Source organism: Tachysurus fulvidraco, chromosome 2 (assembly GCF_022655615.1).
Source record: "Tachysurus fulvidraco isolate hzauxx_2018 chromosome 2, HZAU_PFXX_2.0, whole genome shotgun sequence".
In the NCBI taxonomy this organism is placed as follows: domain Eukaryota; kingdom Metazoa; phylum Chordata; class Actinopteri; order Siluriformes; family Bagridae; genus Tachysurus; species Tachysurus fulvidraco.
In genome coordinates, this window is record NC_062519.1 from 14,579,690 (window position 1) to 14,601,319 (window position 21,630).

Here is a 21,630-nt window from a genome sequence, read left to right on the forward strand (position 1 = left end):
GGTGCTTGTTGGTCTGAGGTGAGTGGAGGATGGAAATAAAAGTGTGAAAAATTAAAATGTAATATTTTTGGGTGTTGGCAGAGCAGCCATTTCCCTTGCTCTTGGATCTGCTCCTTGTGGGTGGGTTCTACTGCACCCATGCCTTCATTCGAGGGGCACACCGACCAACACCTGCACCCATGCCTTCATTCGAGGGGCACACCGACCACCACCTGCACCCATGCCTTCATTCGAGGGGCACACCGACCACCACCTGCACCCATGCCTTCATTCGAGGGGCACACCGACCACCACCTGCACCCATGCCTTCATTCGAGGGGCACACCGACCACCACCTGCACCCATGCCTTCATTCGAGGGGCACACTGACCACCACCACTCAGTGTGATTTATTCATTCCATTTGCAGCTTGTGAACCACCCCACTTTTTCCAACATGCCACACTTTAGGTTATTTTATACACCAGCTGAGCTTTGATCCAACGACCATTCCCATTAGAGGCTAGCCTCAACCCTCTGCACCACAGCTCTTGTGCTTAAACCTCTTTTTTAAAAACCTTTCTCTTTTTCATTTGGAGTTTTATTACATAAGAAACCAAAGCAAGGCTTGAACCCTCAACATACAACATCCAGGCCTGTTACTCTAACCACTAGTCCACTGAGACATTTGATAACATTAGTTGAACTTTTGTATTGTGTTAATCTTACAGAGCATGCTCAAAGACTAAAAATATGGGTTTTAAGGTGGTTAAAAACTGACTAAACCCTGAATTGAACCTATAACACACACTACAAAAGAGTGTTACTTTAACCATTGCGCTATCAAGCAGTTGCGGCTTGTTTTACTTATTGGACTTTTGTCTTGTGTCATCCTTGTACTAGTAACAGTTAAAAATGAAAGATTTGCTCAGACTCTGGCAGTTACTTAAAAACTGACTCCAGCCAGGTTTGAACCTATAACGTACACCAACAAAGACTGCAGTATTCTAACTACAACATCACAAAACTCCTCAAGACCACACTGGCACACAAGTTTACATCAGCCTTGACTCAATATGTGTAAGGGAAAAAAACAGACTGGTTATTACAAGAAAACTGACTTAAGTCAGATTTTAACACACCATACACTACAACATTGCATTACTCACACTACCATGCTATAGAAATTCTAAGCTGATTGTTTTAACCAAACTCTACACCAAAATGCATACCAGAACATATTTTAAAAAAATAAATAAAGCAGAGTAACACCAGAATTGAACCAACAACATACAGCATTACAGAGCAGTTCTTGAACCACTATGCTATGGAAGCATTGCACTGTATGTGGCATTCTGGACTTATGTCTTGTGACAACCTCGGACCGGCTGCATTGATAGAAACTCCATTAAAAGAAGACTGTCCAGAAAAACCCCTGAAGTGCATCTATGACAAACCACGTACAGTTAGTGATTTAACCACTGAACTATTAAAGCCTTATACAAGGATTTGTTTTGTTTTAACCAAACTCACCACAACCTTTATATCAGAACATTACTCATTAAATAAATAATAATAAAAAAGAAACAGACAGATTAGAACCTACAATGAACAACATGACAGACTGGTGTTCTACTCAGTGAGCCAGGAAGAAGGTACTTTGGTTTTTGTTGTATATTTCTCTTGCATTAAACTTGTACCAGAAGAGTTAAATAATAATAATAGTTTAAAAAAAACCTACTACTTTAATGCTGGTTGTTAGTAAGAAAGTTTGATGGTACAATTGAACCTATACCAGATCCCACACCCAACAACAGAAGCAAAGCTCAAACCACTGTGCTATGGTGGAACAACATTGCCTTAGGCATGTTGGACCTATCTGATTTTTTAAGAAAAATCTAACCTTGTAACAGAAAACAAAAACCCTACAGAAATAAACTAAAGCCAGGTTTGAACCTAAATCACATACTGCAAATGCCTAGTGTTTTTACCCACTGTGCTACAGAAGAGCTGTCCCTGCCATTACATTTAAGACTGTTGTCTTGTGTCATCCAACCACAAGCGTTTCATCAGAACACTTAAAACAATTTTAAAAAAGCAAGTGTACTCTTTTTGTGTGTTTAAGTCGCTTTGTCTTAATCAGAGTCCTCCATCACCAAGCTCAGGTCAATCACATACAGTGGCAGGGTCAGGGTAGCAGGATCAGAGATGGACATGTTCAAGCATGCTGGTGGGATTATGAAGTGTAGATTCCCCATGCAATGTGTTCATAAAAGCTAGACAGAAACTCCATTGCACTAGTTTTATTGCTGCAGTGTTTATAATTATGTGTCGAGGGCTGTTAATGCTATAGTTCTTTCCTGTGTTTAAAAAAAGAAAGAACAAAGATAAAGCTTTATCAAAGCAGTGGCCGTTTTAAACAGTGGCTATTAAGGACACAGAGAGACAGAGAGAGAGAGAGAGAGAGACAGACAGAGAGAGAGAGAGAGAGAGAGAGAGAGAGAGAGAGAGAGAGAGAGAGAGAGAGAGAGACAGACAGAGAGAGAGAGAGAGAGAGAGACAGACAGACAGAGACAGAGAGAGAGAGAGAGAGAGAGACAGAGAGAGAGAGAGAGAGAGAGAGAGAGAGAGAGAGAGATGCTTCCAAGTTAAAGAAATGATGAAATAACTTAAAATATCCACTTCAATTAAAGTTTATTTTGAGACTCTTTATTTCTGTTTGTTCTCTGTGTACTAGAGAGAGATAAACAACACTATGTTATGAGACGCGAGCATTGTAGTGTGCGTGATGTATAACAGCTCCAGAACTCCTCCCTTTGGGAAACAAGCAGTCGTGAACATCATCCACACTGTGAAGCTCCTACCTGTACAAAAACAAATGAAACATTAAATAATCATTTAAAAATAATCACACAAACAAGGAAGCTAAATGTAATGAATAAATAAACATCACTCGCTGAAGACACGTTTACGCTCGCGCGTCAGTGACGTCATTATTATTGATTGGCTGAAGGGCTGACAGTTGTCCAACGGACCAATAGAAACTTTTATCCCACCCTAATCGTCATGTTATTTGTCTCTTTACAACCACGCATCGGGGGCAAAACAACGGGTTTGACAAAGTGTCGGTGAGCACGGAGCAGGTAACTGTCAGTCATTCAAGCGAGACAAGAACATAAGGTGAGGTTCTATTAGTTTCTATTAGTTTCTAGAACACCGTGAGTAGTTCATTGCCTCTGGGCTGCGGATCTGACATCTCACGGTACTGTTTGATTAAGAGTTTGTTTCCCGACGGACTGTTGTTGTGTGTAACATTTCGTCTGTCAGACCCTCGCTTTACGTTCAGTGCGCGTTTTTACAAGATTTATGATTTAAATGTTCGATATCGGCTGAGATATCGACCTTAGCGTTACATCGTCCAACCTCTACTACATGTATACTGCTGTTCCTGTGTAGATATGTTTATGTTTCGTTTGGTTTGTTTTGTTACTTTTAGCATTGCGCTCTAATCCGTGTGTTAAAACGTCAGGCTTAAATTGGACAGGTTACAATCGTCTGGTTAATTAACATCTGACTTCAATACCTTTTATGATTTTCTCCTTTTTCTTTAAGAATTTGAAGCTCACAAATAAAATGCCTTACATTTCTATATCCTTTTGTTTTTACTCAGTGTTTGCTCACTTGGTCAGAGGTATACTGAAGTGCTGCATTTCTCTGATTGCTGTTCAAATAAAGACTAAAGATTCATAAACTGATGCAATGTTCAATCACTGAAACAAATAAAATCCACTCTCCTTTAAAAAAAGCAGCTAGTTTACAGCCTGCCTTCAGGGCCCTGGGAAATGATTTAGTGATTTAATTAAATAAACTAACTTTTATCATAGGTAAGGGTTACACTGTGTTTGTTTGTGTAAACCTATGATGATGTCACACATTTGAACGTCTACCACTGTTCTGTGATGCCTGTGGATTGTGTCCTGTTTGGTTGGTGTGTTCAGTGTGACTGTGTGAAGCGTCCAAAACATCATCTTTTCTCAGAGTTTCATGTACTCGGGAGCTTGTAAGAGCTTTTGGGTTTGATTCTGGTTTGAGTTGGTTGATTGGTTGTATGAAGCACACTGGTTGTTGGATATGATAAGGATTTTTTTTTTATTCAACTCTGCAGTCAAAAGTTAAGCCCCCCAAAAAAAGAAAGTATTTGTGCAGGACTTTGGTGGTGCAGTGGTAAAAGCCTTGCCTCTCATGTGAATGGTCCTGGGTTCAAGACTCACACTAAATGTGTGAATTGATTAGGGAGGCTGGATGGTGATGGCAAGCCAGTGTGACAACGCCTGGTGAGGTGGAGAGGGAGAGGTGCAAGTGGAAAAAGGGAAGGAGTGGGGTAAAAAAGAGAGGTGGAAGCATGACAAGAAGTTAGGTTTTCTTTCTGCAACCCAGCTTTTATCTGCCGGATTGCCAGCCCACTGACAGTCTCACCCAGTGCACACCTCTGTTCAATGTAGTAACCACCCCTGCACACTTTTTGGTCCACTGAGCGCCTCTTCAAAGGGCATGCCTCTGCCCTATTGCCGGCCCACCTTCGCTCACTTGCCAAAGACCGGCTCTGCTCAAATTCTGTCCCACACAGGGCACACTTCTGCTCAATTGCCGTCCCACACAGGGCCCACTTCTGCTCAATTGCCGTCCCACACAGGGCGCACCTTCGCTCAATTGCCGACCCACTGACCGTCCCACACAGGGCACACCTTCGCTCAATTGCCGACCCACACAGGGCGCACCTTCGCTCAATTGCCGACCCACACAGGGCGCACTTTCGCTCAATTGCCGACCCACTGACCGTCCCACACAGGGCGCACTTTCGCTCAATTGCCGACCCACTGACCGTCCCACACAGGGCGCACCTTCGCTCAATTGCCGACCCACTGACCGTCCCACACAGGGCGCACCTTCGCTCAATTGCCGACCCACTGACCGTCCCACACAGGGCGCACCTTCGCTCAATTGCCGACCCACTGACCGTCCCACTCAGTGCACATTTGTGGCCCCCTGACCACCCCACTCAGTTCATTTGCTGAGGAGTTGTATTTTTGAGCTGAGCTTTGAACCAACAACCTCTAACATCAGAGGCAAATTTCATCCGATTGTACCACAGCTCTCATGTCCCTGTACCTTTTCTAAAATACATTTCTCTTTTTCATTCAGAGCATTAGAGTGACAAACTAAAGCAAGGTTTGAACCTACGCCGTGTGACATGCAGAGATGTTACTCTAACCACTAGGCTACAGAGAAGGGACTATAAGTTTTGCATTGTCTTAACTTGTACCAAAGGTTTTTTTTTCCATCTGGTTAAAAATGGCTAAGATCAGACTTGATCTTGCAACACACAACACACAACCACGTTACACTAACCACTGTGCTATGCAAGCATTGTAGCAGCATCAATCTTGTTATAGCATGGTTAAAAAAAGTTCTTTTTCAGACTAAAGCTAGTTTGAACCTACAGTCTATACAGTAAAAATATGTTAGTCTATCAACAATGCTATGGAAGAATGCTGCTGTGTTTCGTATGTCAACCTTCTACCAATCTACTTTTAAAAAAAATAAATAAATAAGGAAAATTCCTTAAGTGGTATTTGAACCAACAACATAGACCATGAAGGAGCATTACTCTTTCCAGAATGCTACAGAAAGATACAAATGGCTTGGCTTTTGTTAGACTTTTGTCTTGTTTTACAAAAAAATCAGGATTTAGTGGTTGGGTACCAGAACACTTAATTTGTAGCTACATAACGATATATATACACACCATGAGAGAACTTTACTCTAACTGGTTACATGTTAAACTTTAGCCTTGTATCAGCCTTTTACCAATATACGTTATTTTTTTAATGTTTCTGATTAGTAGAAGAAAACTAACTGACCCTGAATTTGACCCAGCGTGTTATACCATAAGGGAGCGTTACTCTAGTCACTGTACTATGAAAGAACACTGATGGTGCTGCCATTTTAGACTTTTGCCTGGTTTCAAACCCAACCTCAAGTACAAACCCTGTACCAGAGCCCTTGAAAAATGAATCTGACTAAAGCAAGATTTGAACCAACAACACAGGCGACAAATGTTTGTTATGAAAGCTTCAGACCATAATAGGCATGTGTCATCCCTGTTTAAAGCCTTCATAAATCCTCACTATGTGTTTAAAAAATAATAATAACTAAACACTGGACCGGAAATTTTTTTTCAGTTTTTGTTAACTATTAGATATTAGATATATTTAAATGTGTATGTATTTATCCCCAATGAGCAAGTATGTGGTGACTCAGGTGACTGTGGGGAGGAAAAACTCCCTTGAATGGAAGGAAGAAACCTTTAGAGGAACCAGACTCAAAGGGGAACCTCATCCTCATATGGGTGACACTGGAGGGTGTGATTATAAATATACAGCCTGACAATTGTGTATCGATGCCCAAGACCACATGGAGTTGGCATCTCCTCTTGGCATCTCCTGGTGGATCACTAGATGCCTCAGGATTCTCACAGAGTCGGCCTCATCTCACGCACACCTCTGACTGGATGCCACTCACAAGTTTAGTCAATAATTAGCTCATAATAAGTTTCCTTATTCTTTCAGAAACGTTAACTGAACATATCCAACTTCAGTTTAGATTGAAATTGAATACAATTGCCAAAAAATCAGTCTCAAATCAATCCCTTGGTTTTGTTTTTAGGAAATCTAATATGGGTTCAACCATTTTGCCAGAATTTTTTTTTTTTTTTTTCAAAACCACTGAAAGTAATTTAAGAGAAAAAAAAAATCAATAGTGTTTCCCATTTAATATTAAGGTTTTTTTTCCCTAGATAACTGCCTAACCTTGATTACAGACAGTGACATGCTCCAGTATTATTACAAAGTGCATGCATTTATTAAATCAGAATAATACTAAAATAAAATAAATGAACAAAAATATGTACTTTTAATTATTATTATTATTATTCACCAAACAATGTTCTGTGTTAACAGCTTTGTGTAGAAAAGCACTGTGAGGCACAATTTGTCGGCACGCCGTTAACGTAACATGACACACCCACCGCTATGATGGAGGAAAGCGATGACTGCAGGGCTTTTAAAAAGCAAGGACCACACCTACAGCAAGAAAGATTTTATATCTCAATAGCAGCAGATATGATTAAGAAAAAAGTGGTTTTGTTCCCAAGCTGCTATTCAAAATCTCATGGGAATATTCCTGTATATATGGGAATATATGTATTATTAATCAGACAACCTTTTCCAGAGCAATGTAAAAAAGTGATTTGAAGTCACGATCAATAACTGCATCAATACTGGTTTACAAAAAAATGCAATTTTTTTGTCTCTATACCGTAAAGCTGTACATAATTACTGAGTGGCAGAAAACCATCTCTGAAATGACAGAAGGAGAGCCTGTAAATTTGTCACTACTAAAAAAAATGCACTAGGTTTCTTATTGTTATTATTTGGACCACCAAATGACTGAAAAATCCCATTTTCACAATAAGGATATATCACAACTTCGTTGCTGTATAGGAATAGCATCCACAAACAAGTGTTTTATAGAAACATTCTTGTTTTTTATTTCTTAAAACCTCTTTTATAAAAACACAAATACAAAATGAATGGGCAGTTTCATTGTGTATTCTCTTTTTTTTTTCTTCTTCTTTTTTTTTCTTTTTTACATCGATAATTTGCACATTACAAAGCCACCCTCTAAGAAAAACATTGGATATATAACTGCAAATTTCTTTAGACACGTTTTCATTAGAATAAAATCAAGAGCACAGGGAAGCTAAAAACATGAAACAGGGTGAGCTGGGAAAGAGGAGGACAGGAGTAGGAGACTTCGAGAAATTGTGTGGGTGTTTGAATGACTAAGTTAGCAAAGAGTGTAGAAGAAACAAAGGAGGAGAGTGAAATCGATACAAAGAGGGCATGAGAAAGAAAGACAAAGATAAGGTGACACACAGGAAGGAGAAAGACGACCACAGCTGGACGCGAGACGGAGCAGTAGATCCAGGTTGCTATGTGAGCAGCACTGCTGTTCGGTTTCCGCTACTCGAGCTGTGCACAGTAGAGGATTCACTGTTAAAGCAGCATCCGGTGGAGCTGCCGACGGTCTGAGCTGCATTCATCAGAGACGCTGCTGTTTGAAACGGAGCCCATCAGCTCGACAGAGCAGCTGCTGTCTGAACTCTGCTCTGTAATCAGGCTGCTCTGTAGTGCTCTCCACTCCACCTTCTATCTGAGCACTGCTCTCAAATGGAGGTGCGACCTGAGCGCCGCACTGTAATTATGCTGCTGTGTTTGCACTACTCCGTATTCAGAGGTTCATTTAAGCACTAATTGAGCTGCTATTTGAGCAGAGCCCGGTAGAGCAGCTGTGAGCGGCTGCTTTCTCTCTCGTTCTCTAGGCAGAAGAGCAGATCCCTGAGGTTTACACGCGTGATGCGTTGACGGGTGAACTGCCGTGATGCGCCACCACTCAAACCCACAGACGAGCTCGCTGAAGACCCGGAACCCTGAGTGAACAAAGACACGCACAGGTTAAATTCTAATTATTAATAAGTCTCTGTAGTGTTTCACACGGTTACTTCATGCTGTTCAGTACTGAACACAGCACGCAGTGTTCTGTTGCATTCCAATTGAGCATGTTTATGAATAACCTCCTTGTCTTTTTTTTTTGCCAGCCGGAAACTTACAGAACAAAAAAAAAAAATAAGGGAGAGAGAGATCTTGTACCTCTGCATCAGTGCCAAGAGCAGGTGAGTCAAGTTTCCTCTTTTTCCTGGGCCCAATAGCAGCCAGTGCTGTCAAGTTGGCATCTCTCTGTCTTATCTGAGCAAGCTCCTGCTGCTGCATCTGTTATAAACACACAAAACAAGTTCATCATCAGCTTGAGATATCAACATGCTGCTATCAACAAACCAAAGAGCAAGTGTAGAAAAGGTCAAAATCAACGCACCTCTTTGGCCTTCTGCTTCAACCGCAACTGCTCTGGGTCCTCCTGCCGAGACCGAGACTGCAAAACAGCGCCACAAAACAATCAGCAGGAGTGAAATCACACACACACACACACACACACACACACACACACACACACACACACACACGCTGATAATAAATCAAATCATGTAAACCACAATTTCCACTGCTATGGTTAAAAACAATTATAACACTACATCACCAGTAGGTGGTGCTGCACACCAAGTATTCATCAGCACTTGCAAAGACAAAATGAAATACATTGAATTTTTAAAATCTGCTCAGGTTACAGACCGTTGTCAGTAAGCCTACACAGAACAAGTGCAGTTATAGAGTATGTGTACCTGATTAAATTGCTAGTGACTGCAGATACATAGACACAACAAAGATGTACTGAATAAACAGGCTAGTCAGTGTGCGTAACTAAATTGCTAGTGTTTATAAAGTAGCACATCTGTTGCTCTAGTATAAAACTGTGTTTTACCTTGGCTGCCTTCATTAGAATTTCCCTCTCTTGTTCTTCCTTCTTCTGTTTCTCCAGCTGGTCCAGCTGCTCGAAGAACTTCAACTGTGCGCGAACATCAGTCACCTGCTCAAACCGGGCATCCTCCTGCGCAGCACATGGCCATGCAAATAGACAGATTAATGAAGGAAACTGCAAACAAATACAGCTGCATTTTCATACACACAACTCTTAGCATGTACACGGTGTATGAAGACGGCAACAACAGCCAAACTGCAGCTGCTCTCTAGTGAAAACATGAACATTTCCATTTGCAAAACACGAACACACAACGCACTTTGATACACACCTTATAGTTCATGTTCTTTTGCTGTGCAATGACCGTGACCTTTTCTAGAAGGTTCTGGAGTCTCTGCTGAGTAGCGTGAGACACCAGGTTCACCACCTCAGAGCCCAGATCCGTCACTCCAAACCGTTTACCTGCACACGAGTTACACAGTCAGCTTTTTTCTCCATCTTGTTGAGTACGTGTTCACCAAAAGCACCACACTTTACACTGTGTTATAAAATGCACAGAAAACGCACCCATTGTAACATGTACAGTTTCTATAAAACCAAATCACACAAACCATGGGAGGGAATATACAATTTATAGCGGTTATAATTTACAAGACAACAGGACAGGATTAGCTGTTTTGCAAACGTTCAACAACAACAGTAAAGACTTCAGGATCTGCGGCTATAGGAAAATGATCAACTTCAGAGGGAAGGGTGGAAGTAACTCTGCTTCATCACACCATCCAGTCACTGGTTATTTTTCTGTAACAGGAAGTCTATACTTTATTCCCTGCATAAGATGGTCTCACAGTCGGGAATTACGTGTTAAAATGTACTTTTGTTAGATCTACAAATGTGAGTAGATACGATCTCTTTGGAATGTAAGAAACCTATTAAAATGACAGATTGATTAGAATCCTTAGGCATTTTAAATCCCCTCGGGTGTCCTTTTTATCCAAGTCTTTTGGAGTTGGGACAGCTATCCGATGCTTGTCTACTAACCAGAAAGAGCTTCAAATAAAATACACCTCAACTGTAGAATTATATATATACATTTTTCTTTTCATGCAAAAACTTTGGCTTCTGGGATAAAGGTGACATCACTGTGAAATAAGGGAAATTATAAATACCCCAAATGACTAAAATTGGTAATGCTGACTATTTGAATAGCTTTTACTGTCACACAGGACACTGGAAATTTGAGACAGACCGATGTCCAGTATCCTGCGCTGAAGTGCGGCTGAGAAAAGAAAGGCTTCATCCTTGCACGAGCGAGTCACGGCCCCCACTAACTCAGAGTTGGTGGCCAGGATTCGTGCACTCTCCTCCGACAGATTCACGCCGGCCATGGAGGCTACGTCGTTGATATCGTCGTCATCCCTACACACACACACACACACCCCTTATGTATTCCAATGCAAAATAAATTTGAATGGTCAAATGTTTTACTTGTAGTGACCCAATCTATGTCCATTGTCTATAATTAATATTATTAGTAAATCTAACAGTGTTTAAAATATTCATTGAACTAACAAAGTATATATTGGTATTGGTGAGCACACTGACTAAGAAGCAAACAGGAACTGTAATAAATATTGCTGCTCAAAGACAAATCGGATATGGTGGATGTTAATTATATATTTGAATATAGGATGGTTTGAATAAACATTACATCAGTGAAAATTTGTTTAAGTAAACACTCATTTGAATACAAGATTTTGACAGCAATAGCAACTGTATCATCATTACAGGCCAAAAACGAATCCCAAAATCTACTCGGATGAGATGATTTATTACGAACAATATTATTTTTTCATTTCAGGTAAATTTGAATATCCTGTTTGCACAACATTTCCTTTAGTTATTGCTCTGTTATATCGGCATATTGACCCGGGATATTTTATTGGGATATTGACTTAATAAAATGTTAGATAAAACATTAAACTGCTGAAATTTATTAAAAGCTTTTTTTAAATTACTAATCCAACTCAAATCAGCTTTTCAAATTGGATGCATTGTATATGTTCAACTAAGTTTCCACACAACCTGCTTGTGATTTATAATGTACTAGACCGAACACATATATGCACACACACACACACACACTAACTTGAAAGTCCCCCCGGAGGCATCCTTCAGCTTATTCTTCTGAGCTGCGTTCAGAGCCACAGAGCTGGGAGAGACCTTCGCTCCACTCACCATCCCGGGCTTTACAGCCACTGCATAGGAGGAAAAACTGAAGGTTACTTCATTATAGTTTCCTATTTCACATGACATATTTTTTTAGCTGCACTGTCAGTTTAAAGCCTTCTACAACATTACACACTCAAACATAAACAAAAAGTTTTGCTACGAGAAATTTGGACCCTTAAAATGGATTTACAGGCCAAAAGATCCGCAATACAGAAAACACATTCACACACCTGTGTTAAGCTGCTTGACCTGCACTTGAGGTTGCGCAACTACAATGCGGCTATGCGGCTGACCCCTGAGAGTTACCATTGGAGTTGCCAGAGTAACCTGGGGGGACTTGACGATCGCACTCTGCTGCGGAGACTGCAACACCTGCACAAACACACAACACGCACACAAAACAACTCAGGCCAATCCAGCCAATGTTACATGGGAACAGATTTGTAGCTAGCATAATGTGCCACATATCCCACATGGCATATAGTAATGAATGAGCATATGATTATAACCTTTCGATACAAGTTTTCTTACACTGCGCATCATTTGTGGGTCAAAAACTTACGTTGTTAAACCTACATCTCCGCCATGCAATCATGAGTAAATAACGAATTGCTTTCAGAAGTTCTAAAAATGTGAAGGTTTGTCTCCATGGTACCACACACCTTCATGTCACAATGTGTTTTTATTGCAATTTTAGATAAGCTGGACTGTAGCGCATTACCAGTGAGGCACTCTGGCTGGTTGCGGCGAGAGCGGGCTGGGTGAGCGTGCGAGAGACCGTGGGGGCTGCGACGGATGCTGCGGTGCCTGCGGAAATTGAAGTGGTCGCAGAAGGTACAGATGCAGCAGGAGTTGCGGTAGCAACAGTGGCAGCAATAGCCGTCGTAGTGTTGGTCAGCACCACACTGGCTGCAGGTTTGGTGGGCTGCAGGCCTTGGCTCTGCTGAATGAAGGCCAGGGAGTCCGGCGTGAGTTTTCTCAGTGCAGGAAGACTCCTCTGCAGAAAAACACAAACAATTAAGTTGCCAATTTAATCAATTATTGAATGATTTATGCCTCTCTTATAAGTCTCGTGGGAATCTGAGGTTCAGTTCACCTTTAGGAAAGGCACGAGATAAGGCTGGGGTGAAGAGTTAAGCTCCTTGTATAACCTGCTGGTGAAGTCCTCGGCTTCAATCGTCCCTTCCTGCAAACAAAAACGGTGATGAGAATGAATTTAATGACTGCTAAACACACTTCTATATAAGCGTCACTTCCTCTTGAGTGAGGTTCATTCCAATCTGTAAGTGTAACAGATTTGAAGTTTACAAGTAACCAGCTTTTTTCTTCTTTTTTTTTTTTTTTTTACAAGTGATTTGTTGCGCAAGTGCAAAGTGCAGCTCATAAACCACCAACTGTCCTAATTAACTACTGACCATCCAAATTAATCGGGTTAAAAACAGAGACTTTCCAGACTTTGTCTTTTTACGTGATGTGAGGTCATCTCAAAACAATCTATCGATATTGATCATGATCAAAAAGCCTTTTTCCTTGGTCTATATTAATGCCTTTAACTAGTGCAGCAAAGTGCTACCACATTTTAGCCTAATCTAAATATCTATATCAATATCTAGATGAACACAAACACAGCCAACCCCGTTCACATACTCACCAGCAAGTTTTTAACCAGGTCTTTCACGTTAGCGGCCGTTTGCGAGGACTGCTTCGCGCTGGTGGCGAGCTTGATCAGCGTGGATAAGAAGTTCTTACACTTCTTCACATTTTCCATCGTCTCCTGCTTTCAGAGAACAAAACAAGTCAGACGCAGCATAATCTTTGTTACAATACAGTACAGAAGTAAATCAGAGGAGACTACGTCCCAATTAAAACCATACTAGTTCCATTTTTATGGAGTTTTAAGGTGCTTTTTGGGTAGGGGATATTAAAACAACATGGAAAACACCTAGTATTCACCAGCTGTGCTTGTCACAAGTGCAATGTGCCAAAATAATCGTTGCACAGACAGCAATAAAATAAATAAATAAAATAAAATAAAATAAAAAAGGAAAGAAAATAAAGAACTACTTATTGCATATAAATTTCCAGGAGTATATAAACATGTGCAGATGTAAACATGCCTGTCTGTGATAAAACTCCTGACACTATGTTGTTTAGGGGCGTTCACGCCCAGGTTCTCACCGTTGCCGAGGTGACGCTGGTCCCCGTAGTGGGAGTTACCATCCTCTGGGCGGTGCCCGGTTGCACTGCCAACACAGAGCCCACCGATGGCGGCTGAGAAATTCAGACAAAGACAAGAAAGAAAATGGGATTCAGCATTTAACTCAGAGTCTTATCTTAGATTCCAAATAAAAAATTTTTCCAATGAAAGCAGGGGGATGGGCCAAGTATTGGGCTGTAGAGAAAGCGAAATACTCCTTTTTTTTAACTAGACATGATCATATTTCAAAAACCGGTTTTTGTAAACATTAATTAATTAATTCGGCTTCTTTGGGATATTCTGATGCTGTGGATCCATTCACGTGTGTTCATGTTCATTATTTAGCTGAAGGCAGTTCATCAGATTACAGACTATCTACAGGAGTAAATACGTTTGCTCAGAAAAGAGGACCTTTCCCACAGAGTTTAAGGGTTTTCCATTATATATGTGTAGCATCTCTGGTTTGATTAGAATACCGATGGCAAAAATAATAAGATGTTTAAATAGCAACAGCTGAACAGAGCAGCATACGTTAATTTTCCCTGTGTCGAATTCAAATTAAGCATCAAGTGTATGTCACTAGTTTAGAACTTTTCAGTTCAGTAATTAATTGGGCGTTGATTAAAATTTAGGCAACAAATGTAAAGTAACATTTGGTGCTTTATGTCTGTGCTCAGGTTTAACACAGGCTTCAGAGTTTGCTAGGGCAAAATACACGAGCGCTCCTTTCTCAAACACTAGTTTTGTTTGAGCACAAGTGCGAATATAGAATAAATCTCACAGCCTTGCCCAAGACCATAATCATTAAATCCTTCTTGTTTAGTATTACGCAATTAAACTTGCTACAGTGACTGGACACCCCTGCTTTCCTAAAGCCCATTAAATGTTGCATTACTATAAAAAAATCGATTACTGTGACAATATAAATACTATTCAATATTTTTTAAAACTGGTTAAATCCCAGAGAGCTCGCTAATTACACAGAAGGATATGTTCTGGTTTACGTGTTGGACATTTTGGGAAGAGTTACAGTTTGAAGGTGTGTCGTGCTTTATTTGCCTGATAAAAGCTTTGTGTGTGTGTGTGTGTGTGTGTGTGCGCTACCTGCATGGGTGGCCTTTGCAGGGTGGGTGCAGTGGTGCTACTGGTTGTTGGTGAGCCCTGTTTGATGATGGTGGTAGTCACTGGTCTGGCCATGATGGGAGCGCCAACAGTCTGCAGAGAAAAAACGGTGAAGCCGAAATCAACACATTTCACTTGAAATCATTCATTCAGAAAATACTTTGGACTGTTTTTCTTATTCTTCTTATTATTATTTTCACACTAGACTGAAGCGATCATTTTTAAGCTTCCAGAGTTACCTATTACACATTATCCTGTCACATTTCCTATAGCAGACTGGTAGCAGATGCAACACCATCATGGTCATGATTTAATCAGGAGCTGCTCTCCATTTCTTCTCTTTCTCCTTCTCTAACAGAACCTGTCAAAGATGTGCTACACTGAAAAAAATCTCTATCAAAAATGTTCTTATTTGAATTACGAGCACAAACGTAAATAGGATTCTATATTAAATGTCTACGAGATAATGCACGAAGACAGAACTGTTTGAAATCTGATGTGCCCTCGTTTAAAAGGTGAGGCTCTGGTAGATACAGAGGTCGCAGAGAAGGAGATTCCTGATGCAACATGTTGAAACTTAAACCACTGCACTGTTGAATTCTCCATCCTGATTGGTGTGGTGGGCTGACGATCTGCTTCTCAGAGTCTCTAACATTAGTTCCAGCTGTAATTCAAATCTTGGGCACATGTTCTAATGCACGATTGTTGCTGTGTATGGCAGATTTCTGTAAAGAGCATGTTTGTAAGGAAATTCCGAGGAGAATCATCTGTGACGGCTGTGTTTTCCGACACAGGAGATTCTTTGCACTCTCTCAGTACAATGAGAGCTTATTTGTCTTATTGACTTTAAATGAGCAGAAAGGGAGGCACACCTGGTTTTGACTATTGTAATATATAAATGATTTCAGGAACATTTTAAAAGAATTTATGAGAGAAATAAATCACTTTTGGGTGTGCTGTTGTTGGAAATATAGTAGGTGGTAACAGCACTACAGTTCTATAAGCACAACCCTTTCTGTTTATATTCATTGTGTTTCAAAACAGGGTTACTGATTTACAGAGATGGACTGTGATACGTTTCTCTATCGACTCATAAGACGAGCTCATCGGTAATGTGCGTGTGTGATGCTGTGGTGGAGTACCTGTGTGGAGGTGACCTGCCCGGGCGTGGTGCTGGCAGGAGTGGCAGCGCGTGTGGCCTGCATGTGAGCCAACACCTGCTGGGGGATCATGAGCAACTGGCCAGCTTCACTTCTCACCAGCACCATACCTGAAAAATAACACACATACACACAGCCTTAAAACCAAATAAAAAGAATAACTCGTAGCCTGAAGCGCAAACAATATTTACAGCTAAATTAATCATCTACGACTCCTGTCAGCTCCTTTAACAATCGCAGTTTCTACTTACTCTGTGTCACTTTGGATAAAATGTTGTGCCAAGTATATGTAAATGTAAAATGAATGAAACTGCTTGTCAGAGAGAACAAATGACAGCCCCGTTTGGCTGTGAAAAGCTTTTCTCAACACTCAGCCCAGCTGCTCATTATGTGCCAAACGAGTTCCGACTTCTCTCATAATGTTTGATCAAAAAATAAAACAGCCGCATTTTCTACTGTGCTAACTGGGAAGAAACGCGATGATGGAAATCGATGTACTCTCAATTCTGGCCACTGTGCCATCAGTACATGCTGCCCCCGCACAGAGCGCAGTTGGTGGCTTGTACACTATTGCTGGACCTCATTCACTCGATGATCATGTCTCTCGATGAACTAGCGTAGCTCCGGGTTTCGGACAGAAGCTGTTGACGAAAGAGCCCAGATGGCCCTGTGCAAAAATCTGTCCTGACCAAAACCCGACAGACGACAAATCCCTCGGTGCTGCTGCTGCATCCAACATCATACGTTAGTGATAAAGTTGTTACAGTGTCACTCTTAGTCACAAAGTATGTCTACCTTACCAATTACTTTTTCAATACATGACCTTTTAGTCACTCTCTGTGTGTAGTGTTCGGCAAGACGCCCAGTAAGAGTCTTCTCTCTCTGTGATTTACACAGATGTCGCTTATCGATGTCCTCCAGAATCATTACTTAAACATAAAGAACAACACGAAAGGCTGTGTAAAGAGACTTTGGACCGGTCACAGTAAAGACTTCCTTTCACTTTCACCACTGGATTGTGGAATTTATTTTTAATGTTCATTTAAAACTATAATGCCTTAATAATCGTAATATGTTTAGACTACGTTTTCATCTTGTGCAAATTTACTGCGCAGGTTCTAAAGTACTCGGTATGTCCTTATTTATGGCACCTTCCCTGGTCATGGTCCAACGATCAGGCGGTGTTTCTCCTCATGCACAAAACGCCTGGTGAGAAAAAACAAAAACAAATAATAGATCTGCGTTGTGATCTCCTATGCTTTGTTAATGAGAATAGCCTGGTTTCAGGGAGCTTTTTCTACGAGTTAAGCATTCGTAAATACTTACTCAATGCCAACTCTGTTATTAAAACTCTCAGCAAGGGAGCACAGGGGCTTTCACAGTGCAGTCGGGACAAGACAGAGCACTTTCACATGCCACTGCTTATTGTGTCAGATCAAATGAAACAAGACAGTGCTGCGCATAAGTAAAGCTCTCACGCCAAAGAATACTGTCGGGGCAGGCTTTCAGTTACAGGTGAAATGACCTTGATCCTTTATTGTCCTATTGGATGTTTGGTGTTTTCTTGTGTACATATAAAAGCTTTTGAATATTAAATAACACCTTTAGTTACCTAATAATACTTTCATATCTGTATACATTATTCAGTGTTAAATAATAGGCTTTCAGGATACATGATATGTATTATGATAGTGAGGTATATATTGCTCCAGCTAAACAGTAAGTGCCTGACAACTATGGTTTCAATTATAATGTTTAGAAAGGGAACTCAATCCAAAAAAAAAGATTTTTACATCTCGAGCGCTTTTAAAAATTAATCACTATACAAGCCAAAGACACGTTTAACTGTGAAATATTTTTCACCCCAACACATCTATTTCGTCAAGGATTTAGTCCTCAACTTGCCGCATACAGAATTCAAGAGGTCGAAGTTGAGGTTATTTACAGGCTGACTTGTTTCGGAGTTACTGACGTTTGGACTAAACAGAATGTTAAAGATGGGTTTGAATTCCATCACTGTGTGTAAATTTAAAAGATACATAGAACTCTCTTTGTTCTAGATACTGTCGGATATAGTGCACTATTATAATGTCACTTTTAAAATGTCCAAGTAATGTCCCCCAGAGTACATGTGATTCCCAGGATGCACCTTACATGATGTTCAGAAACAGTGTATGTGCAGCAGAACATGACACCATCTGCCCACGTGACTCAAAAAGGATGACTGTTTCCTGTATTTACTCCTTGCAAAAGTCATCACATGAGCCACAGGTTCCCTACCCTGGTCCTGGAGTTCCTCTTGTCTGGCACATGTTAGTGTTCCCTAATTTACTAATCCTCGACTAAGTGGATTACCACAACAACTAAAGTGATAAAGTTAGAGGAGGAAAAACATAATGTGCCCCACATGGGGTTCTATAGAAGCAGGACTGGAAAGCTCTGACACTGCAGGACGTAACTAAGATGTACAGCCTGACAGCTCGGGCTGGCTCAGATTAAACAGCGGGTTTGGACATGTTTGAGTACCTGGAGGAAGTTGGATGTTGTGGATGCTCGGCTGTCCCGGAGTGCTCTGTGAGAGGCGGGGCGCGAGCAAATGTTGCGGCGCGATGGTCCTCACGCCGCCCGCCGCGGCTGCGGCCACCGGCGCCCCGCCTCCTGTCACCGGGGCTCCGCCTCTCACCGCCGTCGTCGCATGCATCAGCCCAGCGCCTTTGGCTGCCCCGGGGGAAACCTGTGGAGATCCGCTATGGGCCGCGCTTTGGATCACGGTCTGCGGTGACTCGGCTTTGATTGGCACCGCCGGACTCGCGTTCACGTTGACAGGAGGTGGGGCGTTTGTGAGCGGCGTGGTTCCCGTGACCGTAGCTACACTGGACGCAGCTGTCAGCACGTTACTGTTATTCCCGTTAATGGTTAAAGTCGCGGGTTGCATAGATGGCCTGATGGTGGCGGCGGCGGTTCCGCCTGCTGCGCTCGACACGTTCACGCTCGGCGCGCTCACGAAAGACGCCTGGATCACCGTGTTTGAAGTAGAAGGTGCAGTCACAAGTCCTTTCGTTATACCGGGCCCGTTGTTGACCACCGGCACGGTAACGTTAACGGTAGCAGAAGCGGCTGGATCGGTCGACGAGCCGCTCGACACTGTGGTGCTTTCTGAACGCGGATCCATCGCATCGCCTCCGTCCAAAGTTTGTACTGTTGACGTCCCGAGCTTGACTTCGTGGCCAGGCAAAGTAGTTACCATAGCATTCAGACACACCAGATCGCGTTCACCGTGCAGCGCTGAAGTCTGTGTTTTAATCCGTGTTTTAATTCGCATCCACAGCTAACAACCGGGACTGAAAAAGCGTCCTCTTTTCCCTCCTGTACGTCTGCGAAGTAGTAAACAAACGTGTGAAGAGTGAGAGGCGACTCTACAGAGCGCCCTTATCGCTTTAACTCTTGTCCTGAACAAATCTATTGAATATGTAGCGCAGTTTAACACACGGTAAGATCACCTGCTTTAAAAACAAGTCCCGTAGCCTATAGCTTCTTTGCTCTCAAATGTTAACGTTAGCTAGTTGCATTCCCTCCTATTCCGTAGTTAGCATTGTTCTTTACAACTGCCCGTGCTCTTCCGTCGGAGTTAACGCAATAAAATTTGCTGCGCTTGTTTCTGGCACTACCTGCAATATCGTTAAAAAGTTTCTTGCCCACTCTTTTAATTAGAGAATCCTCCACCAGCAGGTCGAAGCCTGCCGCCATCTTCGATGTGAACCGTGAGGAGCTCTGGACGAAATGAAACTGCGCATGCGCGCGGCAGCGGAAACGTCATTACGTATCGGTGAATGCGCTTCGCGATTGGGCGTTGGCCTGCGTCGGAGGCGGGACGTGTGGAGGGAAAAAAAAAACAAAAAAAAAACAGTCAGTTGATTCTGTTCGTGAGCGGTCGCGTATCTTACAGCGGGAACTGTCATCGACAAATAGGCCTACGGAAACGTAGAAAAACACGCCAAGTTCGTGCACGTTTTCTTCGTTTGGGTGAATGCAGTAGTTTAGAGCGTTCAGACGTATGTTTTAGGATGTGTACTGAATGTTTTGGTGAGCACAGAGCGAGCTGTTTCTCCAACAAGATGGCCTCGTGTTTCGGAGAAGCTCTTGTGTGCCACCAATGCAACCCAACACAAGGGGCATGCAGGGCTCACTTCCACTTCCACTTGTGTTTAATCCATTAACAGTCACAACTGATACGTTTACTTCTAAAAAAAAAAAAAAAAAAAAAAAAGATCTTCCTTATACACTTACCTGAAAATAATTCCCTTCTTTTCACCTCTGTACCTTTAATTAGTGAGCTAACATAAGACTGACCAATGTTGTTGCAGCCTGGGACCACATTTTAGACCCCTTATAGACCACAGAGATAACTGCTCCAAAGCATACAAAGATGTTGGCTATTTACTGGAAGCATAGAGCTTTTTTAATCGTAGACTATAAAACTGACAGAACACGTCAGGTCCAAGTTTATATACCACGGAAGCTTCTCGTCCTTCAAGTTAAACCCGTCTTGGTAAAACCAGTTCAATTTAAGCGATCGTTTAAATAAGGTGAGAATGATCGGAATGCAATAATAACTCGAATAGATGATAATGATAAATTATTGAAATCACATTCCCCTTTTGCTGTGCGAGTCATAAGTCTATACGATCTCAAAAGACCCACGACAGAAAATATGGACATTTCACACAACTTTTAGGATAAGATCATTCTTTATTCTTCCCACAATGGGGAAATTTTCTTTGTTAGAGAACTTTATTAGAAATTTATTAGAGAACAGTACTCTTTATTAGATCTCAAGGCAAGGTGACATGATTCATATGGACTTTTTAGAGAGACGTACAAAGGCTTAACATTAAGGATAGTCATATATTAAAAAATATGTATATAGCATATATATATATATTAGGAAGATATAAACATAGAGACTGTTAATAGACTAGTAATAACTATACAGAAATTGAATGAAAATGTAAACAAAGACACAACCAAACATAACTGGGGAAATACTGTAACTGCTTGACAGATCCAACAAATTCAAAATTATCAGTCTTTATTCCTACTTTACATTTATTATAAATAAGACATTGTGACTACTTTTCGTTGACCGTATATATTATAATGTCTTGTTGATGTTATCGTTTCAGAGTGAGGGTGTGCAACCTTTTGCACCTTAACAGTAGATAAGGAAGGAGCTATTTAAAAAATGCAAAAACGTGGTTTTCCATTGATAAAATCATCAATAAAAATAGATCACCAAGTTTTTATCTGTTAACTATTTGATCAAGACTAACACACTTAGTTAAGGAGTTTACTGGGTTAAAACATGTCTCATAATCATTGTTATTAGTGATCCATAAAATGGAAAATATTTACACATGATTAATTCTTTATACATCACAATTTTAAA

The 21,630-nt window shown here is 41.2% G+C and overlaps 1 protein-coding gene and 2 long non-coding RNA genes across 5 annotated transcripts; 1 reads left to right on the forward strand and 2 right to left on the reverse strand.

Moving 5' to 3' along the window:
• Positions 1 to 59: 59 nt before the first annotated feature.
• On the reverse strand, positions 60 to 512 carry LOC113661928. The gene is made up of 2 exons (XR_007140040.1): positions 172 to 512; positions 60 to 130 (listed from the first exon to the last, which is right to left on the reverse strand). It is a non-coding gene; the product is annotated as an uncharacterized LOC113661928 (long non-coding RNA).
• Positions 513 to 3,003: 2,491 nt separating this feature from the next.
• Positions 3,004 to 10,957, forward strand: LOC113661839. Of its 2 annotated transcripts, XR_003445115.2 has the most exons (5): positions 3,004 to 3,158; positions 8,422 to 8,553; positions 8,698 to 8,772; positions 9,534 to 9,979; positions 10,700 to 10,957. It is a non-coding gene; the product is annotated as an uncharacterized LOC113661839 (long non-coding RNA). The 2 variants fall into 2 exon arrangements; XR_003445114.2 differs by having other exon boundaries at positions 9,534 to 10,957.
• taf4a (TAF4A RNA polymerase II, TATA box binding protein (TBP)-associated factor) lies at positions 7,599 to 19,979 on the reverse strand. Of its 2 annotated transcripts, XM_047805004.1 has the most exons (16): positions 19,685 to 19,979; positions 18,711 to 19,558; positions 16,167 to 16,294; positions 15,007 to 15,117; positions 13,884 to 13,976; positions 13,357 to 13,482; positions 12,802 to 12,891; positions 12,427 to 12,702; positions 11,936 to 12,077; positions 11,623 to 11,731; positions 10,723 to 10,892; positions 9,805 to 9,935; positions 9,477 to 9,602; positions 8,973 to 9,029; positions 8,750 to 8,869; positions 7,599 to 8,529 (listed from the first exon to the last, which is right to left on the reverse strand). In XM_047805004.1, exons 2-16 carry the CDS (start codon positions 19,504 to 19,506, stop codon positions 8,362 to 8,364), a joined length of 2,643 nt encoding a protein of 880 aa, XP_047660960.1. In that variant the 5' UTR covers positions 19,507 to 19,558; positions 19,685 to 19,979; the 3' UTR covers positions 7,599 to 8,361. The 2 variants fall into 2 exon arrangements, with proteins under 2 accessions (XP_047660960.1, XP_047660964.1); XM_047805008.1 differs by having other exon boundaries at positions 13,357 to 13,479; positions 18,711 to 19,979.
• Positions 19,980 to 21,630: the final 1,651 nt, after the last annotated feature.